General features: G+C 38.8%; 1 protein-coding gene across 1 annotated transcript; it reads right to left on the bottom strand.

Moving 5' to 3' along the window:
• Positions 1-7,946: 7,946 nt before the first annotated feature.
• On the bottom strand, positions 7,947-23,154 carry LOC125233484 (serine palmitoyltransferase 3-like). Its single transcript, XM_048139523.1, has 10 exons — positions 23,033-23,154; positions 20,757-20,987; positions 15,019-15,201; positions 14,394-14,548; positions 13,383-13,575; positions 12,781-13,008; positions 11,869-12,097; positions 11,344-11,518; positions 10,177-10,347; positions 7,947-8,719 (listed from the first exon to the last, which is right to left on the bottom strand). The coding sequence occupies exons 2-10, from the start codon at positions 20,865-20,867 to the stop codon at positions 8,539-8,541; spliced, it is 1,626 nt and encodes a 541-aa protein (XP_047995480.1). The 5' UTR covers positions 20,868-20,987; positions 23,033-23,154; the 3' UTR covers positions 7,947-8,538.
• Positions 23,155-23,482: the final 328 nt, after the last annotated feature.

Here is a 23,482-nt window from a genome sequence, read left to right as displayed (position 1 = left end):
ACGCACATTGCTGGTTTTTGTTCGTTTCATAGGGATACCATACTTCAGTTTGATGTACATTGCTACTGCCAAAATTTGGTTGACAGGCTTTAGTAAAGTACCTAATGTTAAGGTAGCTTTCTTTTTGCTCAGTGTTGCATAGCAGGAATTTTCACCAGCCGCCACAGGTGCCTTGAGCAAAATAAGTAGCAAAATACACTTGCGAATGATTACGAAGTTGAGACAAATAAGTACGAATCCCTGCGTCCAGTATCCTAGCCCCAACTTCATAATTGAAGGGTTTCGTGCGAGGCCCCTAGGGCCTGACGCGCCGAAAAGAGCCCCCCGATACTTTGGATAACTACGTAATCGAGTTACTCTATCGTGAAATGGGGGGAAAGTGGTGGAAAACATCGGGAAGTAGTTAATAACATAGTTAAGGTTTGACGGAGATGTAAGAGTACCTACCGACAGGATATTTTATTAATTATTATACATATAAATATTATACATATTTGAACAGTATATCGGTAATTATATGTAATTTATCGGTGCACTAAAAGTAGTGTAGTGAGTAAGAGATTTTATAATTAATTCTTGTAATGGAAGGTTATAAATAAATAGGAATAGATGTGAGGTAGATTATTGCCATTCTCAAGTACTACATAATACAAATACATAAATATAATCACGCCTGTATCCCATAAAGGGGTAGGCAGAACACATGAACTACTAAAGTTTCAGTGCCACTCTTGGCAAAAGGGGGTTCATAGAAATCGAAATTGTTCCATTGCAGTGACAGGTTGCCAGCCTCTCGCCTACGCCACAATTTAACCCATATCCCTCAGTCGACTTCTACGACACCCACGGGAAGAAAGGGGGTGGTGAAATTCTTAACCCGTCCACGGGGGTAATACAAATAATTCTAATATAACCTAACCTAACCAACACATAAAAATTTTGAAAAAACCCCCGACCGCGACATGGTAGACCGATTTTCATAAAACATGGCTAAGAATACTCCCGACTAACTCAGCTTTCAGACAAAAAAACTACATCTAAATCGGATGAACCCGTTCTGGAGCTACGATGCCACAGACAGACACACACACAGACAGACAGACAGACAGACAGACACGTCAAATTTATAACACCCCGTCGTTTTTGCGTCCGGGGTTAAAAATGGAGGAGTAGAGGTAGAACCTATCTGTGGTCCTTCGTAATGAAAGAGGTCCAATACATTCGACAACTCTTCTCTCCGCACAGACTCCCATTTATTCTGTATCTACCGTCAACATTAAAATGCACACCATCAACAGGCGGATCTTTACTCACAATGTAACGCGGACAAATTACGGAGTCCAGTCACGTCCCGCCGTACTGGAGGCAAGCTGCACCGCTATTCGCCTGGTTAATAATGCAACGGTGTTTCACGGCGGTTTCGGGGTTACTGCAAGAGGGATTCTTGTGATCAATCAACTGATTTTTACTGAAAATTCTGCATTCTTTTAAGTTACCTACCAAACTTTATAGCATGTCTCTTTCTATACCTCAATAAATTATTTCCAGAAATAAAAGCTACTTTTTCAATTTTATAAGTTATTTATTTGGATTCGTGGAAAAAATACCAGTATTTGCTATAGGTAATCCACGATCAGTTTGCAGCGATTTTCACAGCCTCGCCAGTGCAGATTTAATTTTAAACGTCAAACTTTCATGAAATTATGACATTTACTTAACCCTTGCAGAGGGCTATCAAAATCGTTTCAAACTTATTGTGGGCTTAACTCAAATGCCTAATAGTTGACACCCTTCTGTCATATTTATTGGTTAAAGTGGTGTGTAACTATACTCTCAAGTGAAAAATCTCTCAATGGATGTAAAAAGAATAGATATAGCTACCTACATCTAATCAATTTCATGTATTCTTAAGCTAAATTCAGAATCATGGGGAATAATGGAAGTAGGCCACATTAATAAATAATAATAAAAAATGTTTATTTATCAGCTCACAAAGGATTCCGAATTTTACACTAAAATTAACTAAATTAACAATGTAATAGGTGAGACAAGTTGTTGAAAATCCTTTGTGAGAGACTGGAGTCTGAACTAGGTTTAGACCTGTATTACAGATCACCAGGCTCTCACCCCGGAGAAAAAATACTACACCTACACTATCATGTACTTAAAGACTAAGTACAAGCATATAGGTAATTACAACAGAACTGATAACAGAATAAAAACATACAAAAAATAACAAGAAATGAAAGAAGAAGGAAAAGCAAGAAAAATAAAATACTGAAATAACAAATAATTAACACTTATGCATGCCACAATATTTAAAACAGGAGAATGTGAGTTGAAATGTAAAAGTGGGTAGTGAAGAGGGTCGTGTGATGTTAATGATATGCTACAATTGCTACATAATTCTCAATCTCGTCATAGGTTAACGTTTGTAGAAAATCTGTGACTTTCTGCTTACATTCTCTTAGTGTAAGAGCGTATATATCAATAAGTTCGTTAACCTTATTGTACAATTTAGAACCAATATAGTCAACATGGCGTCCAGCAACTGCAAGGCGAAATTTTTTTACAATACAAACACGGACTCGCCGTCTATTCGTATTACTTAAGAGACTCTTATCAAATGTGATAGACTTATGTTTTTTAATAATGACTTGGCGAATAAACAAGCTTCTCACTGACAATACTTTACTCTCCCTGTAAAGATCAATAGTGGGATACCTGAAGGGTTTTCTATAAATTACTTTTAAGACTGCACGTTGCGCCCTTTCTAAGCGCAAGAGGAGAGTTTTCGCAGCACCGCCCCATACACTAATGCAATACGTTAGCAATGATTGTGCCAAGGCAAAGTACACCATTTTTATTGTCTGTAGATCAAGTACCGAACGAAGGTTTTTAAATATATAAACTAATTTCCTAATTTTCTTGCCAAGTGTATCAATGTGCAATTCCCACCGAAGACTGCTATCAACTATTACACCCAGGTATTTGATACTGTCAATGCGCGACAGCGAAGAGCAGTTACATTGAACTGATTGCCGTAGACATCTGTGAACAGTAAGTTCCGAGAACTCCACACATGGCTGCGAAACGGATGTTGGCGAAAAAGTTAGGAATTTTGATTTATCTACGTTTAGCGTAAGAAGATTCACTGACAGCCACTGAGACACGTGATGTAGTGCGTTTTCTGACAGCTCTTTAACGCTAGACCAATCTTTCCCGTGGACAATCAGAGCAGTGTCGTCAGCATATGTAATAATCTCACAATTTGTTAGTTGTAGAGAGCACAGGTCGTTAATATACAGTAGAAAAAGCGTCGGTCCCAAAACACTGCCCTGCGGTACCCCATAATTTAGTTGAACTTCATTGCTTGTTACTCTATTAATAACTACACTCTGAGAGCGATCAGTCAAATAACTTTTAAAGATATCAAGAGATATTCCTCTAATACCTATGGCTTCCATTTTGTTTAAGAGAGTCGGTATAGACACTGTGTCAAACGCCTTAGAGAGGTCTAAAAATATGCCGATCGTTTTATGTTTATCTTCCAAATTCTTAATAATTACAGAAGTAAGTTTGACAACAGCATCCTCTGTTGAACGTCCTCTCCGAAAACCATATTGATTATTTGCCAATATATTATGTTTATCTAGGTAATCAACAAGGCGTTTGTTCAGGATCTTTTCAAAAACTTTTGAGATACACGTAAGAACCGAGATGGGACGATAGTTACCGACGTTATTTTTGTTACCATTTTTATGTATGGGGTGTATAAGAGCCTTTTTGAAAACCTTCGGAAAGTTACCTGTAGAAATGCTCAAGTTGAATATGTATGTAAGAATTGGAGTAAGTTTAGTGCAATTGGACTTTAGAATGCTTGTAGAGATGCCATCAAAACCGACTGAACAATTGTTTTTTAAGCTAAGAATAGTTTCCTTGACTTCTGATTCATTGACAAATAAAATCACCATGGAGTTCGGACCTGGAGGGCATGACAAAGTATGCGTATAACTTGCAGACTGCTGGTTATGTGTGTCACGAATTATATTATGCGCCAGAGTACTGCCAACACTTGCAAAATAGTTATTTATGTAGTCGATGGAAGAAGTAGGATCTGAGTACGAGGTCAGTAACTCATTTGATGCAGATTTAGTTTGTTGCATATTAGCTATTTGCTTAATTACTTTCCAACTTTCCTTAGGCCTACCCCTGGCCTTCTCCATCTGCTGTTTATCGTAAGTAATTTTAACATTTTTTAGGAGATTGTTACAGAAGTTTCTGTACCTAGTGTAGGTAGTTTTTAGTAATACATTATCCGGATATTTTTTGGCTTTTAAATGAAGTCTGTCACGGTGTTTGATGCAGCGAAGAAGACCAGAGGTAATCCACGGCTTGAATATACGACTTCTTCTAGGCTTGGGAACGTTTATAGAATTTGATGTTATTATTGTTGACAGGATGTCAATGAAAGTTTCAGCGGCTGTATCAGAGTCTTTAAGTGATAGTATATTTGAAAAATCTGTATTCAGTATTTCCTTAGATATAGCGCATTTGTCTAACCTAACTGATGAGTGATATCTATAAAGTTTAGATTTAAGTTCTAGACATAGTACCACCGGGGCATGGTCAGTAACAAACGAATTAAGGACAAAAATGATGGCCTTATTATAATTCTTTAGCATTACATGGTCCAGACAGTTTTCATTTCTAGTGGGATATGTATGTGCTGGAAGCAAAGCATGTGAAGCCGTCAAAAGAAGATAATCATCTGCGCGGGGATCAACAGAGTTTGGAGATATATTGATGTTTATATCACCAATGACAGCAAGGGACCGAAAAGATGATAGTGCAGTTAAAATTGAATCCAAGCTTTCAACAAAAGGAGTGGTGCAGTATGTCGATGGGGACCGATAAATCGCAACAATAGCAATATCGTTTCTAATTTTTAAAATAAGACAATTTGCATCTCGTATGTCTGGTTCTTCAACCGATACACTATTTATATGTTTCTCACATATATTATAACACCATCGTTTTGATTTTGATGTTTAGATTTGAAAATAACATATCCTGGCAAAGTAGGAATTATACCAACAGAATTTAACCAGCATTCAGAGAGAATTATTACATCTGATTGAAACCCAATTCGGTGCAGCAGAACCTGTAATCCATTAAAGTTACAGTTTATTAAGCTAGTAAAAAAAAAGAATCAGTGATTCTGAAGGAATTTTAAATAAAAACTCCGAATCCTAAACTGCAGGGGTATTCAACTTTAAATAGATCGTTGATGCATCCTAGTAAAACCGCCCCAATGCCCCAGTTTCGGTCCGCTCCAGATAGTTTACACCGCGTCAACCACGCCGTATTACCTTTAGAAGATTTATTCGCTTCGGCCACTCGGTGTCTTCGTGCTGTTGTGCATGCTTCCCTCTAGAGTTTAGAACCTCTGTACAATTGTAAGACTAAAATCCTAATCCAATCCTTATTGAAAAAACAAAACTAAAAACCCTTGAAAAAGGATTACGCATCAAACATAGAAATTAATGCCCGTCTCTCTTTCCTGTTACGCGTCTCATCGCATCGTCTACTTCCATATCGATAAGATTTGATTTCGTATGCGTCGCATCGCCGTCGCGCAACCATCGCGCGACCTTCACCCACGCAAGCCACGGCGTTAGTATATTTTGACCAGGCTTCGTACAAAGTTGTACAATATGGCAATTGCCAAGTTGTTTCATGGAAGTTGCCAAGGTGACTATCATCTACGCTCCGTATTAAACGAACCAAAATTACCTATCACTATCGTACTAATATGAAAGAGCGATACGTTGAGAGACACTGAGAGTGTAAGTTCACCTCTCACCAAGACCTCAAGAGATCTTGGTCACCAAGTTTAATGGAACCCACGAAAGATGCAGGTCACCCCGGCCAGGTTCAGGGACATCAAACAAGAGATAGCAGTATGATTTGGACCCATTATATTTAGATTACCATTGCAGTATTATACAGCATTGAGTAGAAGAAAGTGAAGAAACGAGAGAAGGTCTTTGCCTGGGAGTGCAACACTAAATCAGGCAAATTAAAAAGATTTTCAAAGGCGGCTGGCTGGTAGACACAGATTCAAATTTCTTCAGAAGCGGTATTTTTGTCCATTTTTATTTAATTTCAAACATTATTTATTTTGTCCTGGTTCCCCTTCGTGTATGCTTGGTAGCCGTCACCAATAGCACGTTCCCCGGCAGGTGATACTCCGTAAATGAAAAATGTAAGGGGCTGTATCGCTGCAGCGGGACATTTATGAGCGCCGTGACGTCGTCACTGCATTTATTGTGTGTGGGCGGCATTTTTATACCAAAACGAGGAAATATTTTTATATTACACACTTGACTTGTCAGTCGCCTGCTGCCTGCTGAACTCTGAATATTTCTTGAGTTGTTTTAACATTGAGAAGGGCATCTTAAGGTTAGCTATATTCTTTAGTTAGGCCTCGATAGAATATTATGTTGCCCTGTGTGGTGACGGGTTAAGAGTTTCACCTCCCCCTTTTTTCCTGTGGGTCATATGGGTTAAATTGTGGAATAGGGGAGGATGCCGGTAATCTGTCACTGGAATGCCACAAATTTTATTTTCAACCCCTTATTTGCCAAAAGTGGCACTGAACATGAGTATTTTCATGTGCTCTGCCCCTTTATAGGATAAAGATGTGGATGTATGTAAAATATATTCATTGTAAGCGGTTAGTTGAATTTCTAATAGCCCTTTAGGCTGGAAGTACCTTGATGTAAGTACGTAGATAATGCCAAGGTTGCCAAGATTCCAATTGTTTGATCCAACAAAACAATTAGTCTCACTCGATCGAATGTAGTTAGTACAGTCAGCAACACACCTATGAATACAATGTACATCATTTTTCGATACAATACTGATCTGTTATCCTCAAAAGGTTTTTTCAACAAAAGCGACGCTTCATAACACTAACTTATATAACTATCATTATCATAATATCAGAAACAGATTCAATTATATTCGATCTTTTATTAAATTTTTAAGGAGTTAGTATCTTGTTTTGCTTGGAAAAGAGATACCTGTAACACGTTTCTCAGCAGTCTCGGTGTAAATGAAAAATGTAAAAGACAGCAGCAGCGGAACATTTATGAACGCCGGGATATTGTTCCTCTCCGAGCAGTTTTGCAGCTGAGGGTTATTGCAGTCGATACTTTGTGACATTTTAGTGCTCGTAAAGTTAAGAAAGTCTTATCGACATCGACAGTTAATCAGTACAATGTCTGGTAAAGAACGCTGAGAACTATGGACTTTTTAACCCCCGACGCAAAAACGACGGGATGTTATAAGTTTGACGTGTCTGTCTGTGTGTGTGTGTCTGTCTGTGGCATCGTAGCTCCCGAACGGATGAACCGATTTAGATTTACTTTTTTTTTTTGAAAGCTGAGTTAGTCGGGAGTATTCTTAGTCAAGTTTAATAAAAATCGGTCCACTATGTCGCGGTCGGGGGTTTTTTTTTCAATTTTTTTATGTGTTGTAAGGTAAGGGTTTCTTTTCTGTAATATTAAGTATGTACGTAAATAAATTGCATTAAAATTTGCACCCACTCACCTCCAATGAAATGGCTTCATGGCGTGATACAGTTTGCCATAAAATATATTTGAGCGACTAGGGCGCGCAAAAATATGTACTGAACATGCCTTATCGCCTCGACAATAACTTCGGATAAAATAACGAACCTATGTACATATTATAAATTGAAAAAGTTGAAAAAAATCTTTCATTAATTATGCTGAAATTTTAGCAAAAAGTTTGAATGAATAAATAAGATGATTGTCTGTTTTTGTGACAATAATTTTATTTATTTCTTTAAATTTCTATGGTGCCGTAAATAAAAAAAAATATTTTACACGAGGTAATATTATATTTCTAAGTAACACTAAAGTCATCATTACTATGCTACTTTTAAAAGCAAAATAACAAACATTTATCTATTAACAAACATAATAGATCTTTAAAGCACACAAACTGTTCCATAATTATCGATATATCGATATTTGCCGTTTTTGAACAACAGTAGCGATCAAACTCTTCTGTCTTAAAGACGAACTATTTTAGTCCTATATGTTTTTTATGTCGCATGTCTATTTTAATAATGAAACTGCGTCCTATTCACACATTTGTAAGTGCCAAAGGGACACATCGACGCTGTAGGCTATATCACTTTAATCGCTGTAGTCTGCTATAATATGAATATATAGTTCAGTTAACCAAAGTCTTATAAACAAGACAGAGAGCACGCTCGGTGAAAAATTCCAAGATTAAAATTTCTCCTACACAAACACTTGTAGATACAGCAAGTGCAAGGTCTTCAGACACGCGTAGGATCAAAGAGACAGCCCGATACATCCGAGAAGTCAGTGCTTGAATACCGAACAATAGTACAAGACATTGAATATCTAGTTCATTCGCCAGTCTTATAAAATGTGTCTTGTTAACACGACCACGCTCGATGAATCCTAAGCGGTTATATTAAAATAAATTAATGATTTTCTGAGCACTCTCCATACACGTACACAGACACTTGTAGACACAGCAAGTGGTAGTGGTCTTGACACGCGAGTAGCGTAAGCCGAGCTCGTCTGAGACCGCCTCTATGGCCGCTAGCGCCTTGTCGAGCTGCTCGCGAGTGTGCGCTGCGGATATGCAGAACCTGCAAACAGAATATACAATAACGACAAGGAACCCTTTGGTTACAAATAACGGTAGAATTCTGAAATATACAACCTAACCACAAAATTTAAATTTTGAAAAAAAAAACCCCGACATAGTAGACCGATTTTCATGAAACATGGCTAAGAACACTCCCGAATAACTCAGCTTTCACACAAAAAAAAAAAACTAAATTTAAATTGGTTCATCCGGTCGAGAGCTACGATGCCACAGACAGACATGTCAAACATAACACCCCGTTGTTTTTTGCGTCGGGGGTTAAAAATGGAGTCTGCAGGTAAAAACAAGTTACGATATGACCGAGTCCGCAATGGAGTGTGCGGACTTACTAAACTAACTAGAAAAACACTTAAGAAAATTATGTTCAAGATAAATATTTATTCCTAACGATTATTTGTTAACAGCAAAATATTTTATGTCGAAAAGAGAAGTCGAAGTTGGCGAACCTATGCGTAAACTTCATAATTGGACGTCACTCTAACGGACGCTACGAGACCAGCGTGCGTAGCTGAATGCAAAAACGCTCATGAAACGAAACGCTCGTAGATACCTCCTGCACGAGCCAGACTACCTTTTGCGGCGTTTCGTTTTCGTTTTGCGTCATAGAAATGCCATTCGGCTACGGGATCTGCTGCCCCGATTTCCACTAATTCTCTTAGTGAAGAAGAACACACAGACTGAGGTATAATGTGACGAAAGTACTGATGCCAACCGTATCCCAGAGACGTGACAAGAAAACGCTGTGAGCTGCTCTTCGCCACTATCTTGTAAAGAGATTATACCCGTCATGGGCAACACTGCGGATTAATTCTGTCCGTTATCGTAACTCTGACCTCATCCGTGCCTGGTACAGAGGCGTGGCAGGGAAGCAGACGCCAACCGACGCCACTCCGGCCGCCGTCAGTTGTTTCACGCACGCCACCATCTTCGACAGAGAGTACACCATCATAGGTACCACAGGGGTCTGCGGGTATCCTTACTGACCTCATCCGTGCCTGGTACAGAGGCGTGGCAGGGAAGCAGACGCCAACCGACGCCACTCCGGCCGCCGTCAGTTGTTTCACGCACGCCACCATCTTCGACAGAGAGTACACCATCATAGGCACCACAGGGGACTGCGGGTATCCTTACTGACCTCATCCGTGCCTGGTACAGAGGCGTGGCAGGGAAGCAGATGCCAACCGACGCCACTCCGGCCGCCGTCAGTTGTTTCACGCACGCCACCATCTTCGACAGAGAGTACACCATCATAGGTACCACAGGGGTCTGCGGGTATCCTTACTGACCTCATCCGTGCCTGGTACAGAGGCGTGGCAGGGAAGCAGACACCAACCGACGCCACTCCGGCCGCCGTCAGTTGTTTCACGCACGCCACCATCTTCGACAGAGAGTACACCATCATAGGTACCACAGGGGTCTGCGGGTATCCTTACTGACCTCATCCGTGCCTGGTACAGAGGCGTGGCAGGGAAGCAGACACCAACCGACGCCACTCCGGCCGCCGTCAGTTGTTTCACGCACGCCACCATCTTCGACAGAGAGTACACCATCATAGGCACCACAGGGGACTGCGGGTGCCCGTATATCACCACGCCCATCGCTCGGAGACTGAAACAATATTAATCATGCCTGAAAAAGATTTTCGTTATTGAATGAAGATTTGGCGTACGCTTTACAGTAAATCTGGCCTCATCAGGAGACTCATTCTATGTTTACGTGATATTAGAGGTAGTCAGCAAAGGAGCATACGAAGTCCTTGATAGAGAGCAGTCATGATCGTGCATCGACATAAGCAACATCACCGTTGCGGACACTTAGAACCCTAAACATTCGGTACTTGGAGAACCCGCTTGTCGTAAGGAAATAAGAATTTTTTATCGGACACTATTCCAGAGTATCAACTGAACTGAGTATGTATTCTCGGATAGCTCAGTCAGAGTCAAAAGTGGTTAACAAAAGGTGAAGTAAGTAGATAATTTTATTACTTTTTTTTTATGGGATAGGAGGCAAACGAGCAGACAGGTCGCCTGATGGTAAGCGATCACCGCCGCCCATGGACACCCGAAACACTAGAGGTGTTGGAGGTGCGTTGCCGGCATTTAAGATGGGTGTACGCTCTTTTCTTGAAGATTTGAAGATTACTGATTTCGATTGGCTTTTTTCACATTTTGAATGGCTTCAATAATGTATGCTTTTTATTTTCGGCTGCGTTTGGGAGTACTGACATTGACTGACCACTTTCGGAAGTAGCGCATGTTGTCTTTCAATGCAGCGGTATACTTAACCTCTCGTATGCCACGATTATTTATTTGAAGTGTATCACCTTTGGGCGAATGAATGGCAAACGCGCTTGGGGTGGGGCTCGTAAGAAATGGTCTGACTGTGTGAAGAAGTCGACTGGCGGTAGCCTATACCGTGCAGTCTACATGGCTTATGACCGCGTTCAATGGATACACGCTACTTGTGGTCGCGATCCTCAACATTGAGGGAAAGAGGAAGAAGAAGAAGATTATTTATTTCATATAGTTTTCTCGTACGCGGTTCCGCGAGCAAACAAGTTATTAAATAACACAGCCAACGGGTAACATGGTCATAAACACTGACCGTTTGCGGAAGTAGTGCGTGTTGTCCCTCAGCGCCGCCGCCCGCGCCTGGCCGGGCGGCGCGCGCAGGTCGCGCAGCGCGCTCAGCACCTGCGCGGCGACGGGCGGCGGCATGCTCTGCGCGTACGCATGCGCGTGTCCTTGAGCGCGCACGCGGTTCACCAGCGCTGTCGACCCTGGCGAAATATGTAAACAAAATCTGGAATAATAGTATGGCACAAGGACTTTACTGTTTGAAAAAAAAACACTCGAAAAATATTGTCACATTTTGATTTGTGCATGTACATAGTAAAAATCAAGTTTGCATTGAATAAATTGTGAAACACATTACGATACAACAGCGGAAAAGAGGAAGTTCGAAACGAGTGGCGATAAATTAATACACAACCATAAGGAGTTTTCGCACATGTATCGTAGGTACGATGTTTTTAGTACAGATGACCTTTTGAAGTTTCGACCTCATCGGAAATGTACTAATTTGCGAATCAGTGCCACAGTGACTGACTGAAAATACTGTTCAAGTCACCTGCAATATACCCTCCCATGCCAACAAAACTCTTAGTAAAAGTGCCCATGAGCACATCAACGTCTCTCGGGTTGACGTTGAACATGTCGGTGACCCCGCGGCCTCGCGACCCCAGCCCGATGCTGTGCGCCTCGTCGATGTAGATGTGAAGGCCAAGCTGCTTCTTCAGCGCGATGGCTGCTGGGAGGGACCCCACGGAACCCTCCATGCTGTATACGCCTTCCATGATCTGCAGATGCACCGTTGATATATTTGATCATACAATATTTATAAAGTTATCAAAACAATTTGTGGGAGAGGGGTTAAGCATTTGTTTGGGACACTTTTTATAGTCCCTTCTCGTCATCAAGAGTGCTGCCGAGAGAATTAGCAATATGATATCAGTTTCAATTAAATGCGCAAAACAAGTTTACCTACTGGATTGACCCGATAACCCAAAATGAATTATGGCTTACAAAAGCACGCCACTTTGTCCAGTCTTGAGGGGTATCGCGCCAGATTGCACCAACCCCGAGCTCAAGGAGGTCTATCACCACTCTATCCATTCTAATGAACACAAGTTAAATTATAATCCATTGAAAATATTTCAACTTGTGCTGTCTTAAAGTAGTCACACTACTATGTATATAAATTAAAACCGAAATAAATTACACATATGAAAGAAAAAGTGACCAAGTCCTCTGGTGCCTGAGGCTGGAATCGAACCATATCGATCGATATTTTGGGTGAGCAGCAAGACGGCCTTCATTTGGTCGACCAAAGTCCCCAAGGTTTTATGGGAAATTTACCAACGATTGACCCAAGCTTCTTACATTCAAAATCAAATTCAAAGATCTGTGGTTCTCCGATGTTTGTATAAACGGTTTGCTCTCAGATATCTTGCTTTAAACCTATAGTTGTATGTCTACTCACGACCACAATCTTCTCCCATCGGCCTTCAGCTCTTGCCTGTCTAGCCAGCTGCTCCAAATGCCTCATATCATTATGTCTGAACACCCTCACAGCCACGCGTGCCAGCCGCAGGCCTAATCGCAGGCTAGCATGATTCTTGGCGTCGCTCAGTACTAGTGCACCGGGGTCCAGAAGCGCCGGTAATGTCAGCGAGTTGGCCGAGAACCCATTGCCTATCACCATTGCTGACTGTAGAAAATACATTGATAAATTAATTAAAACTAGTAGCTGAAGCGACGGAGGGTAGGGTGACTTTATTATCTTAAGAAAACTGTTCCTCTTACAAAGCAATAAATCTCTAAATGAGATATTGTGTTGTAACTAGTTTACGTATTAGTTACAAAAGTTAGAAAGAGTCCATGACACCTTATTTCCACACTCGAATGACGTGGTGTAAGCCACCTCACAAGCTGCGTGCGCAGAAGAGGCTTAGTATGTTTACCACCATATCATACCTCATTATAATTACAGTTCTTACTACAATACCAAAGGTATAAAATGTGCATGCAGTGGGCAGCAGTGCATAGAACCTTTCCATCTGTCTTACAAATAAGCACACTAACCTCGACACCAAGGAAGTCGGCTAGCTCGTCCTCAAGCTGAGCATGCAGCGGGCATGACCCCAGCTCGGCACGAGACGACCCCAGGGTCAGTCCGTATTGCCGCGTGGCGGCTTCCACCTCTGTCTTTCCGCCGCGGTAGCCCAAGTAGTTGTATGATGCCAAGTTCACACATTTTTGTTTGCGACCTGTAAATCTGAGTAACAAAATTTTACTAAGCCACAAACAGCTTATTGGGCAATAAAGAATCAGCTGGAGTAAAAAAATACAACAAACCAAAAACTTTACTTTATGATCAAAGATTTTACCGATGAAAAATGGTTAGAGAAACATATGAGATGAAGTGAAGAATTTACCTTAGGATGAAATTTCAAAACGCTGCATGTACTCGTAGCAGAGATGAGACTTTTAGTGTGGATGTGTGATGTGACAAGAGTGTTAGGATAAGCGTAGAGGAAGCCAAATTGCATTTAGAGTGGTATGGTAATATGGTGCGGAGGGATAAGTTACGAGAATTACGGATGAATGTGAAAGAAGGTAGTGGGAGAGAAAACTTGAAGAAAAGGTGGATGAAATGTTTGAGAGATGAATATGAGTTGAATGCAAGTGAATGATGAGATGACGTGACGTCCCATAGAGGGGTATGGAAGAAGAAGTCATGATGCGCCGACCCCAAGTAAAAGGCAAGTGAATGATAACGAAGTTACAACTCGACAATAATAACCTAACCACCAAATTAATATTTTGAAAAAACCCCAACCGCGACATAGTAGACCGATTTTCATGAAACCATAGCTAAGAACACTCCCGACTAAGATCAGCTTTCAAACAAAAAACCACTAAATCGAAATCGGTTTATCCGTTCGGGAGCTACGATGCCACAGACAGACACACACACAGACAGACAGACAGATAGATACACAGATACGTCAAACTTATAACACCCCGTCGTTTTTGCGTCGGGGGTTAAAACACGAAAAGGACAATCCTAGAGGATACCAACTAAGTGGTCACCTGAAGGTCCAGTTGTAGTCATCGCTAGTGCGCTCCATGAGCGTGATGTCGGAGTGGGGCGCAGAGCAAACGGGGCGGTTGTAGCAGATGCGCCCGCGGCGGTACACGTAGTGCGAGAAGAATTCGTCGAAAGAGCTGTAGAGAGGCGCGTAGCCCTGCGAATATCTTTAGTTACTTAGAGCCAATTGCATCAACGAAAATGGAGGGTTAAGCCATCATTTTATAAAGAATTTGACAAATGTCAGCCCACTAACCCTGAGTTAAGTGGTTGGTACAAGTGGACCTTAGTTACTCTTAGAGCAGTTTCGAACTATGTCCGATCCGAATCCGTTAAAATAAGATCCACCGGAGCCGTAGAACTACTTGTGTGGTAGTTTACGAACTAGATCCGAAGAATGACGGAAAGAAATCGGATGACGGAGATCGGATGTACGTATTTTATGAGCGATCATTACCGCCCATGGACAATCGATACACCAGAAAGGTTGGAGATACGTTGCAGGTCTTTAAGATGGGTGCATATTGAAGATTTGAAGGTCGTATCGGTTTAAGCGATAGTTCGTTCACGGTTTCCTACCGGTGTATCCGATTTAAAACACTAAAAATGTTTGTCTTCATGTCGTACCTCCCTGTTCTTCTCTTTGGTGACCTTGTGCGGAAACAGCAGTCTATTGAGGTGGCTGAGCAGCAGGAACAGGTAGAAGCCGAAGTGGGCCAGCACCAGCGTGAATAACGAGCAGCGCTCGAAAGGCTCCGTGTCCACTGAAGACCAGTCCAGGGGAGGTATGACCGGAGATTGCTGATGCTCCTGAGAAAGAACCCGACGTATTTAGTGCACAGATTACCATCAAACATGGCTAAAAAGTAAAATAGTCAGGGACCAAACGACCTCTTTTGCAAAAAGTCGTCGACATCTCTTCTAAATACCTAAAACAGGTATGGATGTGTTCCTCGTTCTGTCCAGATTACGAATTGACCTGTTTTAGTTTAAGGAGGGGGGGACGGGTTGAGAAAAAGGGGGAAGAAAGATGGCGGCCGACCATCATAGATATTTATTCACATCTCGAGTCCTATGGCACCAATCTGTTCGTGCGAGGTGTCATTTGAAAGCTTATTAAACCTACTTTAATTGTTTTTAAATAACTATACTCATAAAAGTAACCGTTTACGAAATATTTTAAAATATGTGTTTTTTATCGCGCATGAATTGCACAAGTACTAGTAAAAAATGCGTCTAACGCAATAAACAATAACTTTACCGCAATTGATGTTATCATAAATTTTTTGCATCTATTCATGCTCTTTTTAAAAATATAAGTTTCATTGGTATATGATAATATATAACCATGTAATTACGAATTTGGTGTAGCAGGAGTCACTCTGCCCGGTCGCAGAAATGGGCGCTGACCGTAGTAAAGTATTCAATATTTTTGAGGTCCTATTTCACGGATCCACATGCGAGTGGTATCGTTTCAAAGCTAATTAAATCTACTATATTTTTTTATAAATAACTATAGTCATTAAGGTAGCTGTTTAGAAAATATTTGAAAATATGTGTTTTATAGACCATGAGTCGCACAAGTACCTACTGGTAATAAATGCTTCTTAATCCATAAACAACAACTTTTCCAGAATTGATGTTAGTATATAATTTACGTGGAATTTCATGCGCTTTCTAATAACATAAGTATTATTGGTGTATGATATTATATATATATATATAGCCTCATTTATTCCTTAGGTAATACATTCACATTCAAATAATGTACAGATCATAATTAATTATTTTCACATGCATTTTTTTTTTCATAGCTATTTCATATTAATTTTTTTATTTTCTTATTACTTAAGGACCTCTCTTCGAGTGAAGGCCTCCTCCATATTATTCCATACATCTCTATTGTTGGCTTTCGACATCCAGTCTTTACCAGCTACTGTATTTATTTCATCTACCCATCTTTGTCTAGGTCTTGCTTTTTTTCGCTTATGTTGTGGTCCTGGCCAGATAGTCGCTTTGTACGTCCATTTCTCTTTATTCATACGTGCTACATGACCAGCCCATCTCCATTTATGTTTTTTGCTATATTCCAAAGCGTCTATTACATTTGTGTTTTTTCTGATATCTGCATTGCGTTTCCTGTCATTTTTTCTGATATTAAGGATACTTCGTTCCATAGCTCTTTGGCATACCTGTAATTTATTTTTTATGCTATTACTAAAGATCCAAGTTTGACTGCCATATGAGAGACAAGGGAGTATACAAGTATCAAGTACTTTTTTCTTTAGTTTAATAGGTAGGTTTGACTTCAATACTTCTTTGTAGCTCCAGAATTTACTCCATGCAATATTGATTCGTCTGTTTATTTCGTCATCGTGTCTTGATTTAGTAAAACCTATCTGTTTACCTAAATAAACGTATTCTTGTACATATTCCAGTTGTGCATTGTTGACATTGATAGGTATTTTTATGGAGTTAGTCATGATTTTAGTCTTAGTAGAATTTAACTCTAGTCCTATTTCTTGGCTTACTTTGTGAAGTTCGCGAACCATTTTTTCCAGTTGTACTGCTGTTTCTGAGAATAGGATGATATCGTCTGCGAATCTCAAATTGTTTAGAAAATTTCCATTTATGTTTAAACCTCTCTGTTTCCAATCAAGTTTTTTCATAATATGCTCTAGGACGGTTATGAAAATTCTAGGCGAGAGCGGATCACCCTGCCTGACACCCCTGCATATTTTGATTTCAGAGCCTTTGGATTCCATTTTCACATATGACACACTTTTTTTATATATATCCTTTATAAGTTCTGATAGTATGATATTATATAACCAAGTAATTACAAATTTGGTTAAGTAGGAGCCACAGCGCCCGGCCACATATGGATGCTGACCGTCGCCAAATTTTCTATATTTTTCAGATCCTATTTTATTGAACAGGAATCTTTTGAAAGTATATTATGCGTACTATCATTAGTTCTCAATAATTTTAGTTGTAACTGTAGTAGCTAACAAAATATTTGAAAATATGCATTGGAACCGATGTGAGTAAAACATGCTTCTAGCTCAATGAATTATATTTTTTCCGCAATTGATATACTAACAAAATAAACGCCAAAATTACCTTAAACCTTTTCAAATAATAAGTTTTGTCAGTATTGCATAAACAATTAATGTTAATTTATCCATCATACTCACTGCACACCTTTATATACATGGATGACCATTTTCGTTGCCGTTTTCATAATTTTTAAGATTGTATCTTAGTGCATGACCAATAAACAATAACTTTACCGCAAATAATGATATTATAAGATTTACAGGACATTTCATGTGCTTTCTAAAAATATAAGTTTTATTGATGTATGATATTATACAACCAAGTAATAACGAATTTGGTTTAGCAGGTGTCACTGCACCCCCGTGACGTAAATACCGTCGCCTAATTTTATGTATTTCTCAGATCCCATTTTAGCGATCCATTTGTGAGAGGTATCATTTGAAAGAATATTTTACGTACTATCGTTACTTTTTAATAATTTTTGTCGTAATTGTAGAAGTTTACAAAATATTTGACAATAAGTGTATTTTTACTGTATATGAATAGCATTCGCACTGATACGAGTGAAACATGCTTCTAGCTCGATAAATTATATTTTTCCGCAATTGATATAATAACCAAATGAACCGCAAAATGTATGGTCTTTACAAAAAATGAGTGTTGTTAGTTTTGCTTAAACAATTATATTAATTTGTCCACCATACCCACTGCGCACGGTCAATCGTCATATAAACGGATGTCCACCGCCGTTGCCTTAATTTTTTCATCACTTTACAGATTTTATTTTACTGATCAATTAAGTATATAAGTAAATTCGATACGTGATAAATTAGGTATATTTATTGTGAATATAGATCAGTGAAATAAAGTCTGAAAAATCATGAAAAAAGGTAACGACGGTGGACATCCATTTATATGATGGTGCGCAGTAGGTGAGCTGAACAAATTAAAATTAATTGTTTATGCAATACAAACCAAACTTATTTTTTGTGTAAGTAATTTTCCGTTTATTTTGTTATTATATCAATTGCGGAAAACTATAATTTTTTGACCTAGAAGCGTGTCTTATCAATGCCAATGCTATTTTTGCACAGTAAAATACACATATTACTAATCAAATATTTTGTAAACTTCTACAGTTTCGACTTGAAGTATTAGAAATAAAGATAGTACGCATAATATGCTTTCAAATGATACCTCTCACAAATTTATCAGTAAAATAGGATCTGAGTAATGTAAAAAATTTGGCGACGATCAGTCAGCACCCAATATCGTGACAGGCCGCAGTGACCCCTGCTAAACCAAATTCGTATTACTTGGTCATATATTATCATACATCAATAAAACTTACATTTTTAGAAAGCGCATGAAATTTCGCGTAAATTTTATAATAACATTAATTGCGGTAAAGTTATGGTTTATTAAGTTAGAAGCATTTTTTATCTGTATATGTGCAACTCATGCTCGAAACAAAAACTCATGTTTTCAAATATTTTGTAAACAGCTACCTTTATAACTATAGTTATTCAAAAATAATTATAGAAGGTTTAATTTGCTTTCAAATGATACCTCTTACATATGGATCCGTAAAATAGGAACTTAAAAATATTGAATACTTTACTACGGTCAGCGCTCATTTATGCGACCGGCAGAGTGACCACTACGAAACAAAATTCGTAATTTCATGGTTATATTATCACTTACCAATAAAACTTATATTCTTAGAAAGCTCATGAATAGTCGCGTAAATTTTATAATAACATCAATTGCGGCAACGTTATTGTTTATTGACTTAGAAGCATTTTTTACCAGTACTTGTAAGATTCATGCTCGATAAAAAACACATATTTTCAAATATTTTGTAAACAGCTACCTTTATGACTATAGTTATGTGTAAACAATTATAGTAGGTTCAATTATCTTTCAAACGATACCTCTCACATATGGATCCGTAAAATAAGACCTCAAAAATATTGAATACTTTACTACGGTCAGCGCCCGTTTATGCGACCTCTGGAGGATAACCCCTGCCAAACAAAATTCTTAATTACATGGTTATATATTATCATATACCAATGAAACTTATATTTTTAGAAAGAGCATGAATAGACGCGAAAATTTTATAATAACATCAATTGCGGTAAAGTTATTGTTTATTGAGTTAGACGCATTTTTTACTAGTACTTGTGCAATTCATGCGCGAAAAAAAAGCACATATTTTCAAATATTTCGTAAACGGTTACTTTTATGAGTATAGTTATTTGAAAACAATTAAAGTAGGTTTAATAAGCTTTCAAATGACACCTTGAACGAACAGATTGGTGCCATAGGACTCAAGATGTGAATAAATATCTATGATGGTCGGTCGCCATCTTTCCCCCCCTTTTTCTCGACCCGTCCCCCCTCCTTAAACTAAAACAGGTCAATTCGTAATCTGGAGAGAACGAGGAACATATCCATACCTGTTTTAGGTATTTAGAAGAGATGTCGACGAAAATCGTGAAGGAGACGACTTGTGGCCAAATTGGCTCTAGACTAAAAACACTTCCGACTAATTAAGGTTTCAAACAAATATATTTTATTTGTATTGTTTTATTTGTATTATGTAACCTTAGCCTTACCTTAGGATAGCTTTGCTAGTGTTATGTATTTTTACTGTTCTAAATTTTATGAACCTCCAGGTCTTTTTTAGAGTAAGTTTGCATGCGTATACATATTTATATGCACCTTTTTCATATGTATAAATGACTGTATGTGTTCTAAATAAATAAATAAAAAAATCAAATCTGAATCGGTTCGTCTGTTCGGGAGCTACGATCCCATAGACAGACACACACAAACAGACACACAGGCAGACATAAAGACACAGTCGGTTTTGCGTCGGGGTCAAAAAATAAAATAAATCAATCTTTTTTTTGCAATAGCGATTACTGCCGCCAATGGACACCCGAAACACTAGAGGGGTTGGAGGTGAGTTCTGTTGCCGGTCTTTAAGATGGGTGTATGCTCTTTACTTGAAGGTTGTATCGGTCCGGAAACACCGCAGGAGGCAGTTCATTCCATAGTTTACAATAGTTTTTTAGCATATCCTCAAATTAAGTATGCAGACTTTTTAGTTTTTTACTCGGCATTTCTTTTTTACTCGGAGAAATTTTAACTCGTATATTCATCACACAATCGTGTAGTAGAAAGACAAATATCCCCATTTATTCTCGTTTCAGTCGAAAATCCAATCATAAACAGTATTAATCTTACAATAATTCACTTACTAATTCTTGTCTATCAAAATTACTAAGCTGCATTACCTCCTCAAATTTAACTTCTTCATTTGGCACTGCTGCAATCTGATCGGGCACAGAAGCTTGTTCAAACGCTGGTGTCGAATCCAGGCCAACATCCTCGACCGACCAAGTCATCTCTGGAAGACGCGCCTTCTTTCTCGGGATTCCAGACTGTGATGGGGAAACTGATAGTCTTCTCTTCTTGATTCGAGCTTGTTCTGGACCTTTTGCTCTTGTAGTATCGGATGTAAGAACCTTAAATATAAACTGTGATTGAACTGTGATGAACATAAGCTGTAAAAGTTGACGCACAGGAGCGAAACGACTTATTATATCTATATTTATTATTCGAGAGTCCATGAAATGGAAGAAGAAATTAGCAATATAAAATAAAGAATATAAATTACCTTCTGGATTACAATATAACCTTTGACAGTGACACTTAAATATGACTTTCATTCTACTGTCTATGATGAATGTCTTTCACCATGCTGTCGTCGCACATTTTTGTCATGCAAGAGGTTAGGTTTGTTCTCTTGTCAATGCTTTTCAATAGAGAACAAAGTTTGTAGTTATAGTTATTTGTTTTACAAGAGGGCAAAGTTGTTGTTTAACCATACGTGCCAATATTGATACCCGCGTAAGCGAAAGATTCCAATATTGAACCGCGAACGTAGCGAGTGGTTCAAAAGTGGAATCTTGAGCGTTGCGAGGATTTCAAGGCACGGAGGTTAAACAAACTTTGCCGCCGAGTGAAACACAAAAATTTTCACCACATGACCACACCAACACCAACAAAAGACTGACTATAAAACATCAATTTAGTTTGTAAATATATCAATTTATTCAAAATTTATGATTCAAAATCATCATTTACAGGTAAATTCTACCAGCCAGTTTAAGATATCAAGTTAAAATGTGTATATAGTACATTGTGCAACAAGGGGAGGAACTTGAATATTATTAACGAGAGTAAGTTAAATCGCGACGGCTCGTCGGAGAAATTTAAAGACTCGAGTTTGTAATATTCATACTCCCCGAGTTATACATAATGTTTTTCATCACAGTTGCAATATAAAAATATGTAAAAAGAAAAAAAAGTTAAATACGGTACTAGAAATTTCCGCTCCGCCTGCGTGCAAAATCACATTTAGTGTGCGAGTGTGATGAAAAATTACTTTGCTCTCTTGTGGATAAAATGCAATTTTGCTATCTGTTTTCGAATAGCAAAGTAAGCCTTTAACAGTTGGTGTGGTGAAAAAAATATGCCTACTCGTGGCGTCCTTATTTGAGGCTTCACCTCAAAATGTTACCCACGCCACTCGCCTTTTTAGGGTTCCGTTGTCAACTAGGAACCCTTATAGTTTCGCCATGTCTGTCTGTCCGTCCGTCCGTCCGCGGATAATCTCAGTAACCGTAAGCACTAGAAAGCTGAAATTTGGTACCAATATGTATATCAATCACGCCAACAAAGTGCAAAAATAAAAAAATGGAAAAAATGTTTTATTAGGGTACCATGTAAAATGGGGGCTGAAATTTTTTTTCATTCCAACCCCAACGTGTGATATATTGTTGGATAGGTATTTACAAATGAATAAGGGTTTACGTGGGGTTTACGAAGATCGTTTTTTGATAATATTAATATTTTCGGAAATAATCGCTCCTAAAGGAAAAAAAAGTGCGTCCTCCCCCCCTCTAACTTTTGAACCATATGTTTAAAAAATATGAAAAAAATCACAAAAGTAGAACTTTATAAATACTTTCTAGGAAAATTCTTTTGAACTTGATAGGTTCAGTAGTTTTTGAGAAAAATACGGAAAACTACGGAACCCTACACTGAGCGTGGCCCGACACGCTCTTGGCCGGTTTTTGACCTCTTTGAAACACCAGTCGCATAAACTACTGTTTAATGCTCAACCAAACAGCACATGGAGGAACTTTTCGACACAATATTTAAGTGGGTACAATTGGAATAGTACATTACATCAGAGGCCGGGAAAATGAGGATTTCCGGCCAAGTGGGTATATACGGCCGAGCGAGCGTGCGAGCGTGCGTTTTCACGCCGAGGCATGTATAGTGCTTTTCTCAAACATACAATGAAATAAATAAAAAATGCTCTGAAGGACAATATTTTATAAAAAAAAGTTACTTTGCAGGCCTAGGCCTAAAAAATAATATGAAATCCCTTTACAGTCCTCTCGAGTTGTTGCGCCCAAAAAGCGATACTTCCCAGCCCATTTTAAGGAACGTAAAGACAATATTTCATTGCATGTTTGAGAAAAATCATTTAAACACTTACCTCCTGGCGGCCATTGTATAATATGAAAGAACCCTGTATGTACTTTTTTTGACGAATCTTCTTACTAACACTTTTCTTCCTGTTAGTTGAGCTTATTGCTCGAACCACACGTCCGCACCGTTTCTCTGACATATTTTAAGTTGCACTCATTCATAAAAAACAATAATGGTTTACAATTACAACAAAGGTTTATACCTAACGTTTTCAACCTCTAGCCGCCCACAATCTAAGTTTTTAGCGATAACTCCATTAAAGGTAACCCAAGGTTAATTAGAAATATATCACTGCACCTTATAAAACAAAGTGCCCCCGCTGCGTTTGTTTGTGAGTCTGCGTGTGTATATGTGTGTGAAATATACACAAAACAAAATGTTGTTTAGTTTAATGAGTATAGCCTGCAGTTTTATTTTTAACCCCCGACGCAAAAACGACGGGGTGTTATTATATATA

Source organism: Leguminivora glycinivorella, chromosome 14 (assembly GCF_023078275.1).
Source record: "Leguminivora glycinivorella isolate SPB_JAAS2020 chromosome 14, LegGlyc_1.1, whole genome shotgun sequence".
NCBI lineage: Eukaryota > Metazoa > Arthropoda > Insecta > Lepidoptera > Tortricidae > Leguminivora > Leguminivora glycinivorella.
Note: the sequence above shows the minus strand (reverse complement) of the source record. Positions and strands in the feature narration are given on the sequence as shown.

Excerpts from the sequence above, each read along its gene's own strand:
- LOC125233484 (XM_048139523.1), bottom strand. The coding sequence starts at position 20,867 with ATGACTTGGTCGGTCGAGGATGTTGGCCTGGATTCGACACCAGCGTTT. Across the intron at positions 14,549-15,018 it reads CCAAAGAGAAGAACAGGGAG|GGCTACGCGCCTCTCTACAG; the intron begins GTACGACATGAA and ends AGATATTCGCAG. Across the intron at positions 12,098-12,780 it reads GATGGGAGAAGATTGTGGTC|ATCATGGAAGGCGTATACAG; the intron begins GTGAGTAGACAT and ends GTGCATCTGCAG.